Below are 21,769 nucleotides of genomic sequence, written 5' to 3'. Positions count from 1 at the left end.
GCCGTGACCGCCGAAGACCCGCTGTTGGGCGCTCTCGGGGGCGCGGGCCCGGCGCTCCGCGGCTCCTCTGGGCACCACGACGCCGCGTCTGGGGGGACGTTCAGGACCGGAGCGAGCGGGGAGGGGCCCGGGGGCGTCACCGCGGCTGCGGCCCCCCGGGAGCCCTGCTCGCCGCCTCGCGCGCCGGGCCTCTGCGGACCTGGGGTCCCCGGCGCGGCCGGCCCGCGGGAGGGTCAGGCGGCCCCGGCGCCCACCGCGTCTCCTCCGAAAGCGGCGGGTTCGAGCCACGCGCAGGAGCCTCCAGCCGCAGGCGTCCCGCTCGGTCCTCGGGCCGCGGGTGAGGACTCGCGCGTCGTCGGCGCCGCAGGGGCTCCGGGCCGCGGGCGGGTCCCCGGCGCGCCTCCCCGGCAGCCCAGAACCAGAACCGCCCCGCGCGGCCCGAGGCTCGGGGGCTCCGGAGGCCGAGGCCCCGCCCCCTCCCGCGGACCACGCCCACCAGGACGACAGGCCCCGCCCCCTCGGTGGGCCCCCACCCCGGGCCACGCCTATCCAGGACCGGCAGGCCCCGCCCCCCCGCGGGCCCCGCCCCCTCGGTGGACCCCCCCCGGCCACGCCTATCCAGGACCGGCAGGCCCCGCCCCCCGCGCGGGCCACGCCCACATGGACGGCAGACCCCGCCCCCTCGGTGGGCCCCCCCGGGCCACGCCGATCCAGGACCGGCAGGCCCCGCCCCCTCCCGCGGGCCACGCCCACATGGACGGCAGACCCCGCCCCCTCGGTGGGCCCCCCCCCGGCCACGCCGATCCAGGACCGGCAGGCCCCGCCCCCCTCCCGCGGACCACGCCCACCAGGACGGCAGGCCCCGCCCCCTCCCGCGGACCACGCCCACCAGGACGGCAGACCCCGCCCCCTCGGTGGGCCCCCCGATCCAGGACCGGCAGGCCCCGCCCCCTCCCGCGGACCACGCCCACCAGGACGGCAGGCCCCCGCCCCCTCCCGCGGGCCACGCCCACATGGACGGCAGACCCCGCCCCCTCGGTGGGCCCCCCGATCCAGGACCGGCAGGCCCCGCCCCCTCCCGCGGACCACGCCCACCAGGACGGCAGGCCCCGCCCCCTCGGTGGGCCCCCCCACCCCGGGCCACGCCGATCCAGGACCGGCAGGACCCGTCCCCTCCCGCGGGCCACGCCCATTCAGGCCGACAGACCCCGCCCCTGGGTGGACCCCCCCGGGCCCCGCCTATCCAGGACCCGCTCCCTCCCGCGGGCCACGCCCATTCAGGACGCAGGTCCGCTCCCAGGGAGGGGAGACCCCGCCCCCTCCCGCGGGCCCCGCCCCCGGTGGACCCCGCCCCCTCCCGCGGCGCCCCCCAGACGGCGAAGGAGCCGGGGGTTCGCTCGGTGGATCCCCAGCGCCAGCGGGTCGGCGGACAGAGGACCTGCAGCCTCCTGACGTTTGGGGGCGAGGGGGTCGGAGCCCGACTGCGCCCCTCGCGCGTGCAGCTCAGGGCTCCTGCTCCCGGAGGGCCGGCGCCGCGGCGCGTCTGCACGCTCGGGGCTCGGCGCCTGGAGCCGGGTATCCGGGACGGCCGGCGGCCGCACACCCCGGCCCCGCCCCCGCGGCCCGAACCCCGCCGCGTCTAGGACCCAGCGGCGGCCGCGCGGCCCCGCCCCCTCGGGCAGCAGCGCCCGCGGATTGGCTGCGGCCAGCGCGGTCCCGCCCCCGCCATGGCCGCCGCCCGCCGCCCGGGCTCCTGAGCGGCTGCGGGGTGCTGGTCGCCGCCGCCGCCGCCGCCGCCGCCGCCGCCCGGTCCGCGGGCCCCGGGGCGCATGGGTCGGCGCGGCGGGCCCTCCTGCGCGCGGGCCATGGCGCGCCTGGCCGCCGTGCGCTCCCACTACTGCGCGCTGCTGCTGGCCGCGGCGCTGGCCGTCTGCGCCTTCTACTACCTGGGCTCGGGCCGCGAGACCTTCTCCAGCGCCACCAAGAGGCTGAAGGAGGCCCGCGCCGGGGCCCCCGCGGCGCCCTCGCCGCCCGCGCCGGAGGTGGTGCGGGGCTCGGCGGCGCCGGCCGCGGGCGCCAAGGCCAAGGGCCTGGAGGGCGGCGGGCCCGGGCCGGTGGACTACCACCTGCTCATGATGTTCACCAAGGCGGAGCACAGCGCGGCGCTGCAGGCCAAGGCCCGCGTGGCGCTGCGCTCGCTGCTGCGTCTCGCCAAGTTCGAGCCGCACGAGGTGCTCAACCTGCACTTCGTGAGCGAGGAGGCCAGCCGCGAGGTGGCCAAGGCCCTGCTGCGGGAGCTGCTGCCGCCCGCCGCCGGCTTCAAGTGCAAGGTGAGCGGGGCTGGGCGACGGCGCGCCTGCGTCACCGCGCTCGGCGGGGCGGGCGGCGGGCGGCGCCCCCCTACGTCCTGTGGCCCTACGTCACCGCGCTCGGCCGGGCGGGCGGCGGGCGGTGCCCCCCTGCGTCGGTGCGCCCCTACGTCACCGCGCTCTGCCGCGACCCGGACCGGGGCCGCTCGGCCGGCGCGGGGCGGGGGCGCGGGGCGGGGGCGCGGGGCGGGGGCGCGGCCTGTGCGCCTGCAGCTCTGGCTCCTCGGTCTCGGACTTGTGAGGTCGCAGCCGGTCGCCCCGCGGGGTCGGCCGCACGGGGTCTTGCCGAGGTCGCCTGAGCGGGAGTCGCGTGGTGCCCACCCCCCGGCCCGAGCCGCCGGAGCGCCGCCTCCCCCCACGCCCCAGATCGCGGCCCCGTTAGGAGGCGCCGCCGCCCGCGGAGACCGGCAGGGCCGGCCCCGGCCTCGCTCCTCGTCGGGGCCGCACCTCGGGCTCTGGCCTCCGTCGGGCCGCGGGCCCCGCGCTGAGCTCCCGGCTCGCACCGAGACTAGGCCTTGGGGGCCTGCGGGGCCGCTGGACCCCGCCTCTGTGCCCAGGGAGCCGGCGGGGCTCCTCCCGGACCTGCGGGGCTCGGGGCTCGGGGCTCGGCGGGCGCGAGGACGCCGGCCGGGTGGGGCCTGGCCCGCCCCTCCTCCCCCACCCCGCCTCCCGTCCCGCCTCCCGTCCTCCCCTCCCTTCTCCTCCCATCCTCCCCTCCCCTCCCCTCCCGTCCCACCTCCCGTCCCACCTCCCGTCCCACCTCCCGTCCCACCTCCCGTCCCACCTCCCGTCCCACCTCCGATCCCACCTCCCGTCCCGCCCTCCCTTCTCCTCCCATCCTCCCCTCCCCTCCCCTCCCGTTCCGCCTCCCGTCCCGCCTCCCGTCCCGCCTCCCGCCCCGCCTCTCGCCCTCCCCTCCCGTCCCGCCTCCCGTCCTCCTCTCCCCTCCCGTCCCACCTCCCGCCTCCTGTCCTCCCCTCCTGTCCCACTTCCCGTCCCGCCTCCCGCCCTCCCAAGGCGGGGCAGATACGGAGAGGAGGGGGAGAGGCGAGGAAGGCAGGACTGCAGAGTGAAGCCCTGGGAGCCCCACCGAAGTTGTGCTCACACCCAGAGGTCTCTCCTAAGGCTATTTTCAAGTGAAATAAAAATACTTCTTAGCTGAAATGGTTGCAGACATAGATCATAGAACATCATTAGTGACCTTAGATTACATTTTGGTTAACTAAATATTATATTAAAAAATCACTTAACCAGAAAAATCTTGTTTTGATTATTATTGAAACTCTTTCAAAATCTACTGGTTTGTCTCCTAACAGGATGGAAGTCTGTTATTTCTTCGCTTATTTAGTGAACCTCCAAACGTGCTGTGTCCCACGTGCCGGGTTAGGAGCCGCTAGCCTGTATACTCGGTCCATCCATAGCCTCCATACTGCGTCAGAATCACGCGGGTACACTTATTAAAAAATCAGCATCCTGGGCCCTGCCCCACCCTGTGGATCAGAATCCCCCGGGTGGGGCCTGGGGCCTTGGATCCGAATTTGTATGGAGCTATAGAGGCAGAGGTGGGAGGTCACTGCCCTGAGGGATACAGGAGCTCCTGGGGCTTTCTTGCGGATCTCTCCGACCCAGCTCAGCCATCCTTTCCGTGCGGCCCTCCCTGGGAGCACAGTGCCCGCACATAGTGGGTGTTCAGCAAATATTTGGCTGAACAACTCTCTGTCCTGGCTCCCCTGGTTCTGCTGGCATGGAAAGGCTGTACGTTCATCTTGTTAAAATGCTGCTTTTATGCCATTGCTTCCACTCAGAGCTTCCCGACTCCTGGCTAACCATCCTCTCAGGTTATTCCAAATCCTAGACCTACTGTGCGTGGCTTCAGTTTCCTTGCTCAGCCTTTCCTCCCTAGGCTGCGGAAAAGCTGTCTGTTCCCATGGGGTTTTGCTTGCTCTGCTCCTGGGCCATCTGTTGCCTCGTTCTGTTTGTCAAGAGGAATCCTACACTTCTCAGCCTTACGTGGCGACCTGCCTTTTCCATAGCCTTCCTTGCTGTATCAGGTTTGATAGAATATGCCGTGGAACCCCCAAATTTTGGTGGCTCACGCAAGATTGAGCTTTATTTCTCATCTAAAAGTTCAGAGGTAGGCATTCCTGGTGGCATGGGGGCTTCCTGAAGTCAGCAGGGTCCTAGGCTCCTTGCAGCTCTCTGCTTCTCTGTCCCTAGGGAGTGGCCCTTTGTCCTCATGGGCCAGGCTGGCTGCTACAGCGTTAGCCATCACATCTGTGTTGTGGTAGCACGATGGAGGAAGAATCAAGAGAAGAGGACTCAGTTAAAAAGAGGGGTTCAGTTAATAAGGAAGGAGAGGAGAGCAGGTTTGGGGGTAGACGACTGGCCAACCCTGCCCCACCCCTTAGGAGCCCAGCCTGGTTGTGACCGAGCACCTGCTGTATGTGGGACCCCAGAGTCACAGCTATGAGGGACGCCGACATGGGTCAGGCACAGCCCCTGCCATCCAGGAACCCACCCCGCTGAGCGTCACACTCCCATTCATCCTGTCCTGCTGCAGAACTCAGTAGGTTGGGCATGAGCTGGTCCTGAGGGAGTGAGAGGTCTGAGTCTCAACTCCGGTTGGCCAGTCACTAGCTGGGTGGGTAATCCGCCTCGCCTCTGTGAGTGAGGATCCAACACGTACTTCCTGAGTAATTCCAGGACATTTTTCATCACCCTCAAAAGAATAGTCACACACAGAGAGAGAGAGAGAGAGAGAGAGAGGCAGAGACATAGGCAGAGGGAGAAGCAGGCTCCATGCACCGGGAGCCCGATGTGGGATTCGATCCCGGGTCTCCAGGATCAGGCCCTGGGCCAAAGGCAGGCGCCAAACTGCTGCGCCACCCAGGGATCCCCTGGCTTCCTTTTCTTGGCATGGATAGTACTTCATCCTTTTTAATGGTTGAAGAATACTCCATTGCCTGGCCATGCCACATTTATTTATTCATTATTTGATGGACATTTGGGTGGTTTCTACTTGTTGGCTATTGTGAACATTTGTTTATGAGTTCTTGTGTGGATGTATGTGTTCAGGTCTCTTAACCTTTGAGGAAATGCAGTTTTCCAAAGTGGTTGCACCAATCTGCATTCTCACCAGCAGTGTATGAGGGTTCCAGATTCTCCACACGCCCACCAGCACGTGTCGGCATCTTTCTGATCAGAGCCGATCTCATGGGTGGGAAGTGGCATCTCACTGTGGTTTTGATGTGCATTTCCCTAATGACTAATGGTGAGATGATTACATATCGATAAAGACAACTGCATACATATATTTGATATTTTTCTTATATGTTTACCAAAATGCATTTTGCAAGAAACTGGTGCCTTGACTCCCCTCCCTACCCAGAAAGATGTTATAGCATCTCTGGAAACACTTGCATTCTGAAGAATACGGTTTAGAATTTTTTTTTTTTTTTAAGATTTCATTTATTTATACATGAATGAGAGAGAGAGAGAGAGAGAGAGGCAGAGACACAGGCAGAGGGAGACACAGGCTCCATGCAGGGAGCCCGATGCGGGACTCGATACCAGGACCCCGGCATCATGCCCTGAGCCAAAGGCAGATACTCAACTGAGTCACCTAGGTGCCCCCAGTGTAGTAATTTCTGATGTATATGGTAAATGTTATTTCTAAAATCAGTGGAGCGATGTTCCTTTGTGAAGACTTGATAGGAGAATAATAGTGACATTGTTCAGCACAAATAGTAACGTTTGAGAAAGCACTTTACAAACATCTCATTTGACCATCACTGTGACAGGTGAAGGGGTCCCCAAGGTTGACAGATCATGTGACTTACTTGAGCTCCCAAAGTAAGTCGTGGGGTTAGGCAGTGTCATGCTTTAGGGAAGAGGGGACACCCGGGAGAGTGGGGGCCATGAGGGCTGGGCTGTAGCCCACCTCACAATCTAGCTTTCCCTGCCCTGCAGCCTCAAATAATTACATGAATCTGAATAGAGCCTGGGCAGCGACGGTCTCCCTCACCTTCCAGAACACTGCAGGATCACCCCGCTTTGGAGCTGGAAGGAAATTGTGACGTTAGGGGTGTGGTGTCCTCCCAGTGCGCCCACAGACCCGGGTGGAGGGGGCAGTGGCTCATGTAGCCCACACAGAGCAGCGGTTAGAGTCCTCTCTGGGCGACCCTGCTACGCAGCCTCTGCTCCCTCTTGGGTGCACTGCAGGTGCCTGCCAGGTGCTGGGCCCGGGCTCACCTGTCCCCCCGGGCCTCCCTGTGTGACCCCACAGGGCCTTCTGGCTGCGGAGGGAGGGGAGGCCAAGCCCTGCTGGCTGCTGCCGTTAGCTTTCCAGCAGCCCTGTGCCTGAGCCCAGTGGGGTCCGTCCTGGGAGAGCCCCGGGGTCAGGGTCGGCGCGGGGTCCGACCTGGGGGAGCCTTGGGGTCAGGGTCAGCGTGGGGTCCGACCTGGGGGAACCCCGGGGTCAGGGTCCCTGCGGGGTCTGTCCTGGGGGAGCCCTGGGGTCAGGGTCGGCGCAGTGCTCGCTGAGCCGGAGCGGGAGCCAGAGCCGGGCCGCTGCTCCCGGGCTCCCTGGTGCAGGTCCTCAGGGGTCCTCAGGGCCTCTGGGGGCCTGGGCTGCGCTCGCCACCCCCAGGCGCCTCCAGGTCCTGGGTTCACCCCCGCCCCCCTGCCACATCACAGCCAGCTGGGAGGGCCCTGTGGGACCAGGGAGGCGCCTGCTGCTGCGGGAGCTCCTGCAGGTGACCCAGCCGGGTGGAGCTGTGGGGGGTGGCCTGGAGGGGAGGGGTGCCGGGAGCAGGGCTGCTGGGAGCCGGGCTGCTACTGTGGGCAACCTGTGCACCCACCCCTGCATCTGCGGAGCCAGCCCTGTCAGCTGACACAAAGCCTGCTGTTAACCTAATGCGCTTTAAATTAAAGCCATTGGTTTTACTTATTGGGTGATTACTGTTAGGCAGCTCCAAAGAAGTGACCGTCCTGCGGGTAGGAGCGGGTGTCGGACGCTGGCCCTGTTGCCCTGCCCTGGCCTCCTTCCCCTCCTGGCTGGAGCTCCCCACCTCTTCTGCGTGGTGCCAGCCAGGGCAGGAGCACGTGGCTTGGAGCCCAAAAGCAGCCCCTGACGTCTGGGAGCAGTGGGGCCCTGGATGTGATCCCCTGCCCTCTTTCCCCAAACACACGACGTTACAGGCGGCTGCCTAACAAACGGGGGCTTCTCCTCATGGTACCTGAGCAGGTGTGTTGGGAGGAGTTGGGAAAGGCGCAGAGCTTCCAGATCCGGCTGGAGGGCAGCGGAGCTAGCTTGCCAAACTGCATTCTGCCCAGGAGGCTTCTGTCTGTTGGGGCTGCTGTAACAAAACACGACCGACGAGGCGCCTTATAAACAGTAGATGTTTTTTCTCCCAGTTTTGAAGGCTGGAGGTCCAAGACCAGGGTGCCAGCCAAGGCTCCTTTCTGGGTTGGAGACCCCAGCTTCTTGCTGTGTCCTCAGAACACTAATCCCGGGGCGCCTGGGTGGCCCTGTGGGTGACTTTGGAGAGGTGCATGCTTTGCAAGTTGGTAGGATGTGACCCTCCCAACCTTACAGGGTGGGGAGCTGAGGCCGCTGGGCCCACAGACGGGCCTCGGCCCCTTTAGCTGCCGGGAGAGTCATGACCAGAAGGAGAGGGTGCCACCTGGCTGAGTCTGTGGGGCTCCCTGGCCGGTTGGGGTGGTCAGCGCCTGGGCGGCAGGGCTCCCTGCAGTGGGAGGGGCCGCGGAGCCCCGCAGGAGCCCCCCAGGAGCCCCGCAGGAGCCGCGCAGGCTGGCTGGGGTAGCACTCGCCTGGACCCCGCTGTACCGCAAGCCATTCATGCCTTGGGGACTTTGCTCAGCCACTTTCTGTCCCGGAACACGCATCCCTCCCTTCTTTATCGATCTGGCTTTTCGCTCGTGAGGCTGCAGTTCTGGTGGACGTCAGCCGTGGGGGGAGCCGTCCCTGGTTGCCTCCCGGACCTGTTCCTCTTCTCTGCGCTCCCGCTGGGCTGGAGTTGGCCCCGTGCAAGCTCCTGGAGGACGGGGCTGTGTCTTCCTTCCTCCTGTGTTTTCCGGACACAGTGTAGCCCCGGGCTCTGGGCAGACTGCGGAGCTGCTGGGGTCGGTTGGGCCGCCCCAGGCCAGCACAGGTGGGCGGCGCCGTGCGATGCACGCTGGGGTGGTCTCCTGGGCCTCTGGGCGGGCAGTGGGCTGCTGGTGCTCCTCCCCGCCATTCCGTGAGCGTGCTCTGACACGAGTGGGACGTGGCTGGCCAACATTTGCAGTCCTTAACCGCCTATGGAGGCCTCTGGATTTAGAGAAGACTTTCTCGTGGCTTTTAATAGCAGCTTCTCCAGGCAGGAGGTCATCCAGCCTGAGGCCAGCTGGGAAGATTCCGGCGTGTCCTGAATCTTGGCTTTCAGAACGCTCCCCCTTGAATTACTAAGGAGACGTACTCATCCTGGTCTAGGGACGTGGAGGAGGCTCGGCCTGGCCACGTGCTCTGCCCAGGACCCCCGGCCCGTGGGCAGTGCCTGGGGCTGGCACTCGCTGGCGTGCGGTGGGCAGAGTCCTGCCAGGAGTCACGTTCCTGGGACCCTGACTTCCTCTGCCAAGGCCTTTCAGGGTGTTGAGCCTCAGTTTCTCCTCTGTAAGATGGGTAGGGACACTGCAGCCTGGAATAGTGTTGTGTGACTCCCTCACTGGCCTGTGGAACCTGGGTGCTAAGGAGTGTAAAGAACAGGCCCTTCCTAGACCTTTCCTGAATGGCAGGGTAGGAGATGGGGGTGGCCGTGGGTCCTGAAGCCACAGTTCACCTCTTTCTGGGGTGGTTCCTGGGATGGCTCTGAGCAGTGCTCCCTGCTGACGCTCCCCTCCGTCTCTGGGCGAGGTCCTGACTCAGGGGGCCTGTGCCCCGGCTCGGAGTGTGGCCTGCCACAGCTCTCTTCCACGTCTGCCACCACCATGTGAGTGACAGGCACCAGGCCACGTCCCACCCTCAGTCTCCTATGTACTCCTCAGACCGGTCAGCCCCCGAGGGGGAGGTGTTCGCAGATGAGGATCCCAAGCCCAGAGCAGCTTTAGTAGCTTGCCCAGGGCCCTTGGCCAGGGCGCCGGAGCAGCCTTTCCGACTCTCAGGCACCCGTGATGTCGGGGTCCCTCTGCTCTCTGCCCTCGGGGAGCTGGCTTGCCAGCGGCACGTGCTCGGATTCACTGGGGCCCCTCACGCGTATCCTCCCCCCGCCAGCAGGTCGGGAGCCCGCAGGGTGGCTGGTGGAGAGCAGGGGAGCCTCAGAGCCTGCGTGGGGCAGTCTCACTCCTCCAGGTTGTGCCCCGCAGAACCGCCCGGGGCCTCCGGGACCGTGCTGGTCGCAACCCCACCTCCAGGGCCTCCAGGGTTTGGCAGCAAGTCCGAGGAAGCCAGCACCGGACGAGCTGGGCAGGCTGTGGAGTCCCTGCATGTTACCTGGGAGGAAATGGGGGCCCAGGGAGGCCGAGCGACCGGCTTGAGCTCATGCAGCCAGGCGATGGGCAAAGGGTCTGGGGCCCAGGCCGTGCCACGCCTGCCTTCCCTTTTATGTGTTTCTGAGCCCAGTTCTGGCTTGTGCTGGCCTCTGCTGCTTTGTCTTCTGTCCCTGTCCTCTGCCTCACCCACCCGTGAGTGCCCTGTGCGCGCCTGCATCCATTGGCCCTCCGTGGCGTTGCTTCACAGCCCACTGAGCGGCTGCGCCACGCGTAGCGGAGCCAGCCTCCTCGGGCAGGTGCTGGTGGAAGGGATCCCGCTGCTGTCTCCTGCCCAGGCCTGCACCCCGCCTACCACCTGCCGCAGCCTGGGCTCTCCACTGTGTGAGCCGAGCTACCCAGAACGCAGGTAGTGCCGTTACGGGGGAGCCCAAGCACCCTGCCTGGAGGGCCCGCTCCCGCTGAAGGCTCTCGGAGGCCGCTGCTGTTGGACCGGGGCCCAGGGATGCGGTCTGTGTCTGATCTCCGTCCGGGGGCAGCCTGCTGGAGGGGGCGCGTGTGTTTTTTGAGTGATCGTGGTGCTGACTCTGGAGGAGTCTGGGTCGGGATGCGACTCTATCTCCTCTGTCAAGGAGGCGGCGGGTGGGTAGTCGTTTGTCTTCTCTGAGCTCCTTCCTCATCTGCGGAGGGGGCACAATAGTACCATCGCCTCAAAACGTTGTGGGGATGAGATTAAACGACGGGCTTGTTTGTGCCCAGCACATACTAGATGCCTCTCGGGACCTTGTGCACGGCTGCCCTACCCCCAGGAGCGCCCCTCAGGCTGTGTCCTGCCTGGCCCAGCCCTAGAGCACCGCCTCATGGGCCTGCCCCTCTGCACCTGCCCGTCGGGTTCTCAGGTCGGATCCTGCTCCAGGTGCCTGCGCCCATGGATGCTCAGCTTTGTCTTATAAGAGAGCAAGTTTGGCAGAGAGATGCCCTGGCCCACATACTTCATCGTATCCCGTGTACCTGCCAAGCAAGAGTGACATGGTGACGGAGCCTGTTGGGGTGGACCCTGTGGTCCCCAGTTTCCTCCCAGTGGAAAAGGAACAAGCCTTCACTTGAAGAGAACGGCTCGTGCAGAGGAGACAGTGACTTGGAAATATGCCAGCAGGGCAGGGGACCGGTACCCTCTGGTAGTTATTTCGGCTGGTGACTACCTGCTCTAAGGTAAGTTTGACCTGTGATCAGAGTAGTGGAATTTTATCCAGGTAAGGTCAGAGTGACCCCTGGTCCTGGGGACAGGGCACCGGAGAACTGGCGAGCGTTGGTCAGCCCCTGCTGATGTCGGAGTCCTCGCCGGAGTCTCGGGTCCTGATCCCCCTTGGGGGCGGCTGTGCCTGCGCGGAGGAGCCGGTGGTGGAGTGTGCGGCCGCCCTCTGGGAGCACAGCCACACGGTGCCCAGCCTCGGGCCTGCAGTCACATGGAGCCCGTGTGCGGTGAGCCCAGGGCAGGCGCCCCCGGCTCGTCTGAGAGCGTCACTCCGGAGCGTTCCAGTTTAGCACCCAACCTGGCCGGTGCCTCCCTTGGTCGGTGAAGAGCAAACAGCCGAGGAGTTACCTGAGGTTAGTGAGCAGTATTTGCAGAAGAGGAAGACGTTCACGGAGCTTGGCTGCGTGTACTTGTCTGTTTCTCCAACTCCCGGAACGGCTTGCGCTTTGAGCAGAAACGTGCACAGGCTGAGTCTGTCCTAACGCGGCCTGCTCGCCTGGTTGCTCAACTGTGAGAACAAACGCAAAACGGGAACATTTCTCTTTACTTAAAGCAAAAGCCCCGGGAGGTGAAACAGGACCCTGCTGCTGAGCCTCTTGGTTTCTGGAGCCGCTGACCCCGGAGCTCTTTGCTGTGACCTGTGCAGCACCTGGGATGGATTTATGGGAATCTTTGAGGGGCTGTTCTAGCCTGGAGATGCGGGAGGGGATTCTCACTGCCCCTTGAGAGCATTCCATTCCGCGGGGATCCAGGCCTGGCCGTGGGGCGAGCGAGAGAGTGGGCAGGCGGGAGTAGGGAGCGGAGCCCCGAGAACCTGTCCACTGCCTCAGGTAGCGTAGCTGTGCGCCCCGCCCTCAGGAGCCACGTCACTCTGCCGCTGGCACCGGGATCTTGCCCGCCCACGGCGGACTTTTGGTGTAGCCGGGGCGTGTGGGTGTCTGCTCGTTCCCCTCGAGAGCCATGCGTGGGGTTGCAGCTCGAGGATGCTTTCCCATCTCTCTGCCCTGTCTCATGCTTATTGTTTGTATGGCTGTATTGTCCGTTGTCACCCTGTTTCTCCTGTAAGTTGTCCCGGGACTTCCTGATTTTTCACACTCTAAATAAACTCCACGTCTGCGTGTTTCTTTTCCCTCTTTTGGATTGTTCTCAAAGCTCTTCCTTGACTCTCCGTAAGGGACACGTCACAGTTGGAAGGGTCCTGTGCCCATAAGTCGTATCTGAAAATCAGGACTCAGCCCCAGCCGTCCTCAGTACCCACGGCCCACTCTCTTGGCTTTCTCTTATACTGAGTTTTTCAGCTCATTCACATCGCACGATGCTGCTTTGTGTCTTTTTAGTATTCTGTTTTATTTTTTTTAGTACTTATTTTTTTTAAGGACTTTATTTGAGAGAGTGAGAGGGAGAGCATGAGCCAGTGAGGAGGGAGCAAGGGGGGGACCAGACACCTCACTGAGCAGGGAGCCCAGTGGGATCCAGGCGTGAGGCTCCGGCCCAGCACCCCGGGATCATGACCTGAGCCAAAAGCAGACACTGGGCCAACTGAGCCACCAGGTGCCCCAGTATTTTATTTTCTTATACATTAAAAATTTAAGTACAACCCATCAAAATATAGAAAACCCCAGAAAAATGTAATAGATTATGGTCTTATTACATGGGTTAGACAGATGCTAATGTTTTGCCATATCTGTTTCAATTTATTTATTTATTTATTTATTTATTTATTTATTTATTTATTTTTCACATTCTTTTTTTTTAAAGGAATAAGACATTATAGATCTGACTTAGAGCCCACTCCTCCTCCTTCCCCATCCTTCCCCTTTGGAGCGTTCACTGCCACACACAGGGAGCAGGTACGCTTCGTGGAATCTGTATTTTTGTACTTTTACCACATACACACGTGCCCACAAAAACATATATGCGTCTTTTTTGTTGCTTTCTATTTTTTAGACAGACTGATTTATTTTAGAGGGAGAGACTGTGTGCACTGAGCGGGAGGGGAGCAGACGGGGAGAGAGAATCCCAAGCAGAGCCCCTGCTGAGCCCAGAGCCCCAGGGGCTGGATCCAGGCAGAGACACAGGCAGAAGGAGAAGCAGGCTCCATGCAGGGAGCCTGATGTGGGACTCGATCCCGGGACCCTGGGGTCACGCCCTGGGCTGAAGGCGGCGCTAAACCGCTGAGCTCCCTGGGTTGCCCTCTTATGCAGTTTGAGTGGAAGATCCTCGGATCCGGGGGCTTAGGGCCAAAGCAGGGAGATGCCAACAGAGGGGAAGCCAAAGGCTGCTGCTGGCCGTGCTGGGGCGCCCAGGAGGGCCACTGCTTTCTCCGCGACGCACACAGTGAAGGTCCACGGAGCCCTGTGCAGCGTGGCCGAAACCCTTACTGAGCCGTACTGTGCAGCGGGGCTAGTAGGTGCCAGCACTGCCCCGGGGCACAGAGACAGGCCGCCATCTCCCTGGGTAACAGATGCAGAACAGGCCAAGGCTCTTGCCTTGGTGCGGCTCATGTTCTCGCAGGAAGGGGATTAAACGGGCCGACGCATGTGTCCGCTCTCTGCCTGGGACACCGTGGAGGAGGAGCTAAAGAAGGGCTAGGGCCCGCTTCACCTGTGTGTCACTCCATGGCCAGGAAACGAGGAAGATGTACAGGGTCCCAGGAGTCCGAGTAAGTGACACGGTGTGTTAATGGGATAAGAGGCCTCGGGAGCGTGGGACAGCTGAGCTTTCTAGTCGCTAGGCAGGGCCGTCATTGCTGGGGGTGGCTCGGAGTGGAGGCCTAAGGAGCGGAGCTGGCCGGGAGCTGGCCGTGCCCCCAGGAGGAAGAGGGTAGGCCAGGTGGGGGGGCCTGGCTGTGCGGGATCAGCAAGGCCTTGCATGTGGTGGGGGGAGGCCCTGCGAGGCCCGTGAGGAGCCCGGTGTCCTGCCCAGGGAAGAGGCTGCGGTGGGGAGCAGAGGGAGGAGAGGGGCTCCCGGGACACCCCAGGGACAGACAGGTTGTTCACATTCTAGAATCAAAAAGGCCTGGGTCGCCCAGCAGGTCACCCTGGGCAGGCGACGTCCCCTTTATGAAGGCACAGGCACGGCCAGGTGGGCTGAGCTTGTGTCTGTGCCTCATGGGGCGGTGACCTGCAGGTGCCAGCGCCTGGGGGGCGGAGGCATGTGCTGTCCGTGTGCCCGGGGCACTCGGGGCTCAGGCTGCAGGAGGGCTTGGTGCGGAGCCTGTGAGGAGCAGGGAGGTCTAGTTCCCACGCCCGCCTTGGGGAGCAGGCCTTGGGGAGGGCCGGCACCAGGCTGTCCACGCGGGCTGGGCGCTGGGAGTGCATCATGCCCCCCGGAAAGCTGGGCACGAGTACTGTCTCCAGAGTCTGGTCCTTGGAAGGTTTGCTTGGCGGCTGCTGCCCAAATCCCGTACCTGCTGCAGCATCACCCCCCGAGGCGGAGTTTACACTGACTTCGTGAGTCTTTCCCCAGCCTCTCCTTACCCATCACCTGTGAAATCATAGCTCTGAAATGGTTTTTTACTTGTGTTTTCTTGTATTTTACACACCAGAGTCAGTCTGTAAGTATTTGAGTGGTTCGTCTTTGTGCCTCTCAGAATTTTCTTTTGTAGCCACCCCCCCCCATCCCCCCCGGGTGTCGCTGCAGCTTGCAGAGCCCAGGACGAGGGTTCCTGAAGCCTAGGAGAGCCAGCAAGTGGTGGGGGCCGTCCCAGAGGCTGACTGCTCCGAGCTGGGGGCACAGACTGTGGAGGGTCCCCATTTGGGCTCCAGCTGCGTCCCAGCCCCAGGGAGCCGGCTGGGGACTGAGGCCGTGGGGGGAGCAGAGGGTGTAGGGCCGGCCCCCACCCGCGGCCGCTTCCTCCTGCCAGGGTGAGGCTGGAACTCGGTGTGGCCCTTGGGTGTCGCTCCTGGTAAAGCTGCAGTGCTCTCCGGAGGCCACAGGTCGTGGGGGATTACCACCCGGACTGGAAGAGACCGGGGGATCCGTCAGGAACACTGTGCACGTCCCCAGGCACGGACTTCTGGGGGCGCAGAGACACCCCCAGCTCCTCCGGGGCCTCCCAGGACAGTCCTGCCTTCTCTGCCCTTCCACCTCTTCCAGCCTCCTGCTGCTTTCCTTTGGCCTCTTACCTTCTCCTTTGGGCTGGGAAACGTGATATTATGGTAAATTGGCTTGTGCTGTCGGGAAAACAGCATTAGATGTAAAAAGCCAAAAAACAAAATCCAAACCTCATCATTTGTGAAAGAGGCAGTTTTAAGGAATGATTGTGAGCAACCACTGTGTCAGGTTGTCTTAAAGAGCTCGCGAAATGTATTCTTTGGTGAGTGCCGGAAAGGTGGGCAGTGACTGGGGCGTTTCGGACGCTCTCTCCTATGGGGCACGTGAGAAATAGGGGGATCCTCGAAATAGGGGGGCCAAGTGGGGAAAGCAGAGGGGGAGCCAAGGCATGAGAGATCCTGACCCTGGGAGAGGAACAAGGGGCAGTGGGAGGGGAGGTGGGGGCACGGGGGACTGGGGGGCAGGCCCTAGGGATTACGCTATATATGGCAGATGGAACTCCAATAAAAAAAAAAATAAAGTAAAAAAAAACAACAACGAGGGCTCAGCGTCAAGAGGAGGGACCGGGGCCCGAGACCGGGAGCAGGTGGTAAGAGTGGCGGTCGGCCGCGCTGTGCCGTGGAAATGCTGGACTTCTGCCTCGGGAGCCCTCAGCTGTGTCTGGGAGCTCCGGAGGCCGTGAGGCCGCAGCCCGATGTCGCTGTTGGCCGCCCCGGACGCACAGTGCAGGAGAAACCGCTGAGTTTCACTTCTTTATTATTTGCTGCCCACTCCGTTTCTCTTTTGGAGTCGCCGTACGGTTCATCCGTGGTCCTCCTTGGAGGGGCGTCCGGGCCGTTCCCTCGTCTCCCTCCACTCCTCCTCGTGCGTTCCCGGGACATGGTTCTGTCCCAGGGGTTTGCTGTGTTCCTTGGGGTCATCCTGGAAATTCCCCAGGAGAGCCTGGGTGTTTGGAGGCACACGGAGCAGAGCACCTGCACCAGCCTCTTCCTCGCTGCTCTCCTGTCCACAACCTCCATACATTGCTGTGCTAATAAGATCGTTATCGCTTCACCTGCCTGCCACAGACCCTCTGACTGATGGGGGGGGAGGGCATCACGGGGCGGAGACGATGGTCTGGCACCTGTGTGACATCATTCAGTCCTCTCCACTCCACCCGCCAGGCCACATACCCACAGACCCTCCAGCAGCTCCTCAGGTGAGAGGGCTCCGGGCCTCTTGCCACCGTGGTCTCCTTTGGACGTGCTGTGGAAGTCTGCCCACGCCTTCCTGCAGGGCGGTTTCCAGACCTGGGCCCAGCCCATACCCAGAGGCCACCTGATGGGCGTGGAGTCCAGTGGGGGCACCTCTCATTGCCAGAGGACCACCTGCAGTATGATCACTTGGGGGTGGTTTGCCTGCTTGTTTGTTTCTTTCTTTTGAAGAGTTTGTTTATTGGAGAGAGAGAGGGTGCAGCAGAGTGAGAGTGAGAGCTCACAAGAGTGAGGGGGGGCGCAGCAGGCTCCCCACGGAGCAGGGAGCCCTCTGTGGGGCTCCATCCCAGGACCCTGGGATCATACCTGAGCTGAAGGCAGATGCTTAACCCACTGAGCCACCCAGGTGCCCCTCAGGGGTGTTTCTCAACGAAGATTCCTGAGCCTGCCCACAAACAGACTCCTGATGCCTGGGGTGAGGCCCCAGGAGTCTGCATTTTTGCAGGATGCCCCAGCGACAGCCTTTGCATAGTGGCTTTGGAGAGCCTCGGGTGCCTACTAGCCTCCTGCTGGCGCAGCTGCAGCCCCCTGGTTGTGGTTCGAGCCGTAGTCACCCACCATGTGGGGCCTTTTCCAGACGTGCGGGTCTGGTCTGTCTACATTGTGTTTCCTCCTTGTCCCCCCCTTAACCTGGCCAGATTGAGCTGTTGGAGAAATGGAATCTGCTGACATGCTGAGAACCTTGTAGAAGTGAGTTCCAGAACCCTAAGTGCCAGATCTGGTTATCTGGAAACTTCTGATGGTGCAGTTGGGGGTGAGGTGGAGATGAGGGTGGGGAGGCAACCAGACAAGATATTTTTGTAGCAACTGGACACCTTGTAGTGAGGACGGCTTTAGCTTTTGAGCTGTTAGTAAAGTGGGTCACGGGAATGGATTGGACATTCTTTGGGAATTAGACGGGCAGGCTGGTTTTTTTCTTCTTGAGCTGCTTGTGCTTCTGCCTGGCACAATTAAATTACATCTAGGACATCTTGCAGAAGTGCTAAACGTCCTAAGAAGTAGGAGCCGAAACAGGACACCCGCAGCACAGGGCGGGTAGCTCCATGGGGGGGTGAGTTTGCCCACCCACTGGTGGACGACGCTGGTGCTGGTGGTGGCGTGAGTCCAGATGCAGCTGCAGAAGCCTTCCGACCCAGTGCTCTAGGCTCCCCGTGGGACAAGCCGACACCCATTTGCTGTTCCCGTAGCACATAGATTCCAGCCTGTGGCAGGTGCACCAGGGATATTAGTTTTGGGGGGTCTCCCACAGCTCTGTGCCGTCATTCTTCTCCAGCAGCACTTCGGGGGACAGTGTGTAGCCGAGCACAGCGGGCCGTGTCGCCATCCCGTGGCACTGTGTCCGGCGCTGGGGGTGTTGCTCTTCTTCTGGCCGACCTTGCCTCGGTGTTTCCTGGAAACCTGGCATTGTGTGCAGAGCCAGCGCCTGTCACCTTGTTTCTTGGCTCCCAGATCGTGGTGTGACCTGACTCCCACGTGACAAATGAGTTTTCTCCACCAAGTTGAGCTAAGACCTGGCATTGCTTTATGTCTTCTGTGAATGTTGAGGGCAGTTGTGGCTTGGCTTTTCAGGGCCGCGTGTGCCTGCAAGCCCAGGGCCCGGCTGGCAAACACACGTACCCCTGCCCGGCTCCAGACTCGGTGCCATTCTAGGTGCTTTGGTCTCCTCCAGTCGGAAGTGCCGAGAACATGCCGTGCCTGGGGGATCCGAGGCAAGCTTCCCCCTCTGCCCGCATCCCCGGATGAGTCTTTCTCGAGTCTCTCGTACACAGTGGTCTCTCAACTGCGTGTTTTATTTGAACCACAAAGAACAGCTTGAGAACACTTTAGCCTGGATGAATTTAAGTGCTTCTGGAAGTCAGTTGACAGAATTAATTAAAAATAAATGGATGTGCAGAAATTTAACACAGATTTAGTCATCATTCCTGGGGTTTGGATTTCCTAATTACAAGCGTAGAATATTGGTATCAGTGAGCCTTTAAAGATCACTAATAAAAGGAAGACACTAAGTGGCTACAAATACGTAATTACAGGCTGATGAAAAAACCAACAGCTTCATGATAGGAACGTGGATTCTCGTGGGTTAGAGAACCATTTCCAATGACACCGTCCTACATAAATTCACAAGAAACCGTATCCAACTCCTTAAGTGGATGACAAGGATGATGTGTTCCGGAGTATGGCTCTGGATGTCTCAACCCAGGTTGATAAGGGGACTAATGCTGCACATGCACCTGAGAAGCTCAAAAAGAAATCCTTTTGTAAGCTGAGTGTGGGGGAAAATTCATACTTTAAGATTAATAGGATTTTAAGTATTTATGTATAAATAAACTTATAGAAGTCACAAGCAGTGATTTGACTTTTTAATCTAAGTTCCCCAAAATTGTGTAGTCAAGTTGGTGCAAACCAAACCATTGTTTGAGATCTTCTCCTTGGCTAATTGCCTTTAGTATGGGATTTATTTTATATTATTCCTCCTGGTTTTCTAGGTTATATGGTAATTCTTCGTGCAGCCCCTGAGGTCGGGCGTTTGAAAGGTGGGCAGCCCGGGTGGCTCAGCGGTTTAGCGCCACCTACGGCTCAGGGCATGACCCCGGGGTCCCGGGTTCTAGTCCCGCATCGGGCTCCCTGCATGGAGCCTGCTTCTCCCTCTGCCTGTGTCTCTGCCTCTCTGTGTGTCTCTCATTAATAAATAAATAAAATCTTTAAAAGGAAAAAAAGAAAGGGGGGAGGAAGGGTGGGAGGGGTGACATTTTCCCTGTCCTCCCCCCGCCCCAGCTTTGCACCTTCCGTCACTCTTGCCGCACTGCCCCCTGCCAGACACCAGGCCCTGGACCAGACGGGGGCTTCTGAATGTGCCCTTGGAAGGTCACCGTTTGCAAACTGGTTTTAGACATTGGGAGGCCTGGGTGTTTTGATTCTCCCTTGCAGCGTCTGTGGTTTGCTCTTGCTACGTGTCCATGGAACATATTAATCTATCTTCGAGTAGATTTATGATATGAAATATTCATCGGAGCGGGTTCTTCACTGTGCAGCATTTGGAACAATGTACCGAGTACAGTTTGTCCTCATAAATCTATTAGCGCTGATAGGATGTAATTGTCTCCCATGAAGCTCTGGGGTGAGATGGGGCCCGGCTAGAGGAACCAGCAGGCGGCTGAGAGCCGTCTTTCCCAGCTCGGCTCCGGCGGGCTCTGGTCTGAGCGTGTACGTGTGTGTCTGCTTGTGCATACCCACTCTCTGTCCTCCTTTTTAATGAATATGAAGCTTCCATTTCTAGGGAGCCCTCTTGTCAGCTTCTTGTCAAATTCCCGCTTCCAGATGTGCTTGGAGGTGTTAGGAGGCTCCGAGGGAAAGGCTGGCTTATGAGTGAAGACTGTCCTGCGAGGAGAGGGGCCTCGGGGGGAGGGGCGGGGGCAGGATGCTCACACTCAGGAATGAGTGCAGCGTGGCCACCCCTGAACTAGGCGCGTTGTCTCCTTGTCCCAGGTAGTCCTGAAAGGCACGTGGGAGGCAGGCGTTACCATTTCCGTAATCGAGGCTCGCAGTGGGTTAGTAACTTCGTTACCAAATTAGGAAGTTCATTTAGTTCCACGAGCTCTGTGGTGGCCTGTCCTGTGGCCCGGGGCTGGGCGTGGGGCACAGAGCCGTCGCAGCCTCAGGGAATGCCCCATGTGCCGGACATGGAAACAGGGTCTTGTAGAGTCAGGCAGGGGAGCGGAGGGTGCGGACGGGGACGTGATGAGTTATGGAAGGCTAAGCCGGGGCCAGAGCCAGGGTCTGAGCGACGTTGGCAGCCCGGGGAGGAGTTTACCGGACACGGGGGCTGGAAGGGGTTCCCCACGGTGCAGAGAGCCCTGGGGCAGGATAGGGACAGCCTGGTTCGGGTCTGCTCAGCGCCCGGGGAGGGAGGCAGTGCGGGGCGCAGGCCGGGCCTCTGAAGCCTCGCTGGGGAGTTGGCACCGTCCTGATGGCAGGAGCCATTGGAGGTTTTGAGACCAAGGAGGGGGTGAGGGGAATGTGGGTATTTGGCAGGTTATTTGGGAGGCACAGCAGAGGCCGGTGCGGAGGGCACAGGACAGCGGGCTGGGAAGCCAGGAACCTGACGCTGAGCCCGGGCCCCGAGGCGCTCGAGGAGCGGGACGCCGCAGCGGCAGGTGAGGGCAGCGTGGCGGCTTGGGAGGCGCGAGGCTCCTCTGGCAGTTGTACCGGGGACCAGCAGAGCTGGCGGGACGTCCTGAAGAAGCAAAAAAAAAAAAAAAAAATCAAGAAAAGGAGTCGGGAAAGGATAAAGGAAAATAGTTCATTAGGAGAGAAACAGAGATGAATCTGAAAAAGACAGAGCCGTAAGAACAGTGGCGCCCGCTCAGCGTGAGGTTTCTAAGGCTGTTGCCGAAATCCAAGTCGACCTAAAGAGCAAAGCCAACACGTAAGGGAGTCAGGACAAAAGTAAGCTTCTGCTAAAGCAGGGCCTGCAGCGGGCCGGGCCGCGCGCCACCACCATCGCCCTGGACAGCTGGTCCTCGGGGTGCCACCTGAGGCCTGGGGCTCTGGACGCAGTAGCTGGGCGGGGAGGGGGCTGGGCCTGGGGCCTGGGCCAGGGTCGGGGGGAGGGGGGGGCGCGCCACCACCTGCTTCAGGGCCTCCCGGCAGCCTGCCCACAGCCGTCTTTTCTCCTGCTGGCAGGTCCCCGACCAGGCCGTGGGATGGGGGCTCTCCTTCCGCTGAGGCCTCACAGGCTTGTCCTGTCCCGTCCTGTCCGCTCCCAGGGACAAGGGGAGGTCGGAGGGGTCAGCGGTGGCCTCTTGTGAGGGCTGACCACGGAGGAGGAGGAGCGCGTAGCTTCTGGCCTGGGCTGTGTTAGTCGATGCCTCTTGCGTGCGGTGGGGTGTTCTAGACGTTGGGGGGCATGTGGAGCAGCAGAGGAGACCCGGAAGACCTCCGGGAGCACGTGCCTGGTAGGCTGGTGGCAGGGGGATGGATTTATCACGTAGACCCACATCAAACAAGGAAAAGCACCCCCTCACGGGCCTGTGGGTCCTCATCGCCTCCACTTGCTGGTTGTGCCCATGTGGCTGCTGTTGAGAAAGAGGACGCACTTACGGCAGAGACAGATGGGACTTAGAATCTAGAGAGCAGAGCTGAAGCTCCGGCCACCTGGGAGCCGCGTGACCTCGGGCAGTGTGACCCCTTGAGCATCTCTTCCTCATTTGTGGCTGTAATCATCTGTGGCCGTGATCGAGCTGTGATAGGGACGCCTGCCCCCCCCCCCCCCCCGCCAAGTCCCAGTCGTCATGGGCATCGTTGTGCACGCAAGCGTCCCGTCAGTGCCCCAGAGCTGTGTTCAGGGGCTG

The 21,769-nt window shown here is 61.3% G+C and overlaps 1 protein-coding gene across 7 annotated transcripts in view; it reads left to right on the top strand.

The window, feature by feature from the left end:
- The first annotated feature begins 1,814 nt into the window (after positions 1-1,814).
- The window catches only part of XXYLT1 (xyloside xylosyltransferase 1), a 235,794-nt gene continuing 215,839 nt past the window's right edge, over positions 1,815-21,769 (top strand). For 5 of the 7 annotated variants that reach the window (XM_072811802.1, XM_072811803.1, XM_072811801.1 and 2 more), the window contains exon 1: positions 1,815-2,330. In XM_072811802.1, coding sequence (XP_072667903.1) covers positions 1,830-2,330 — 501 coding nt within the window. In that variant the 5' untranslated portion in view covers positions 1,815-1,829. Of the gene's footprint in view, positions 2,331-8,441; positions 8,543-13,732; positions 13,772-21,769 lie in introns of those variants that run through there. The other 2 variants (XM_072811807.1, XM_072811806.1) reach the window with 2 other exon arrangements.

Source organism: Canis lupus, chromosome 35 (assembly GCF_048164855.1).
Source record: "Canis lupus baileyi chromosome 35, mCanLup2.hap1, whole genome shotgun sequence".
Lineage (NCBI taxonomy): Eukaryota > Metazoa > Chordata > Mammalia > Carnivora > Canidae > Canis > Canis lupus.
The sequence above is the reverse complement of the archived record's forward strand: the minus strand, read 5'-3'. Positions and strand labels throughout refer to the sequence as shown.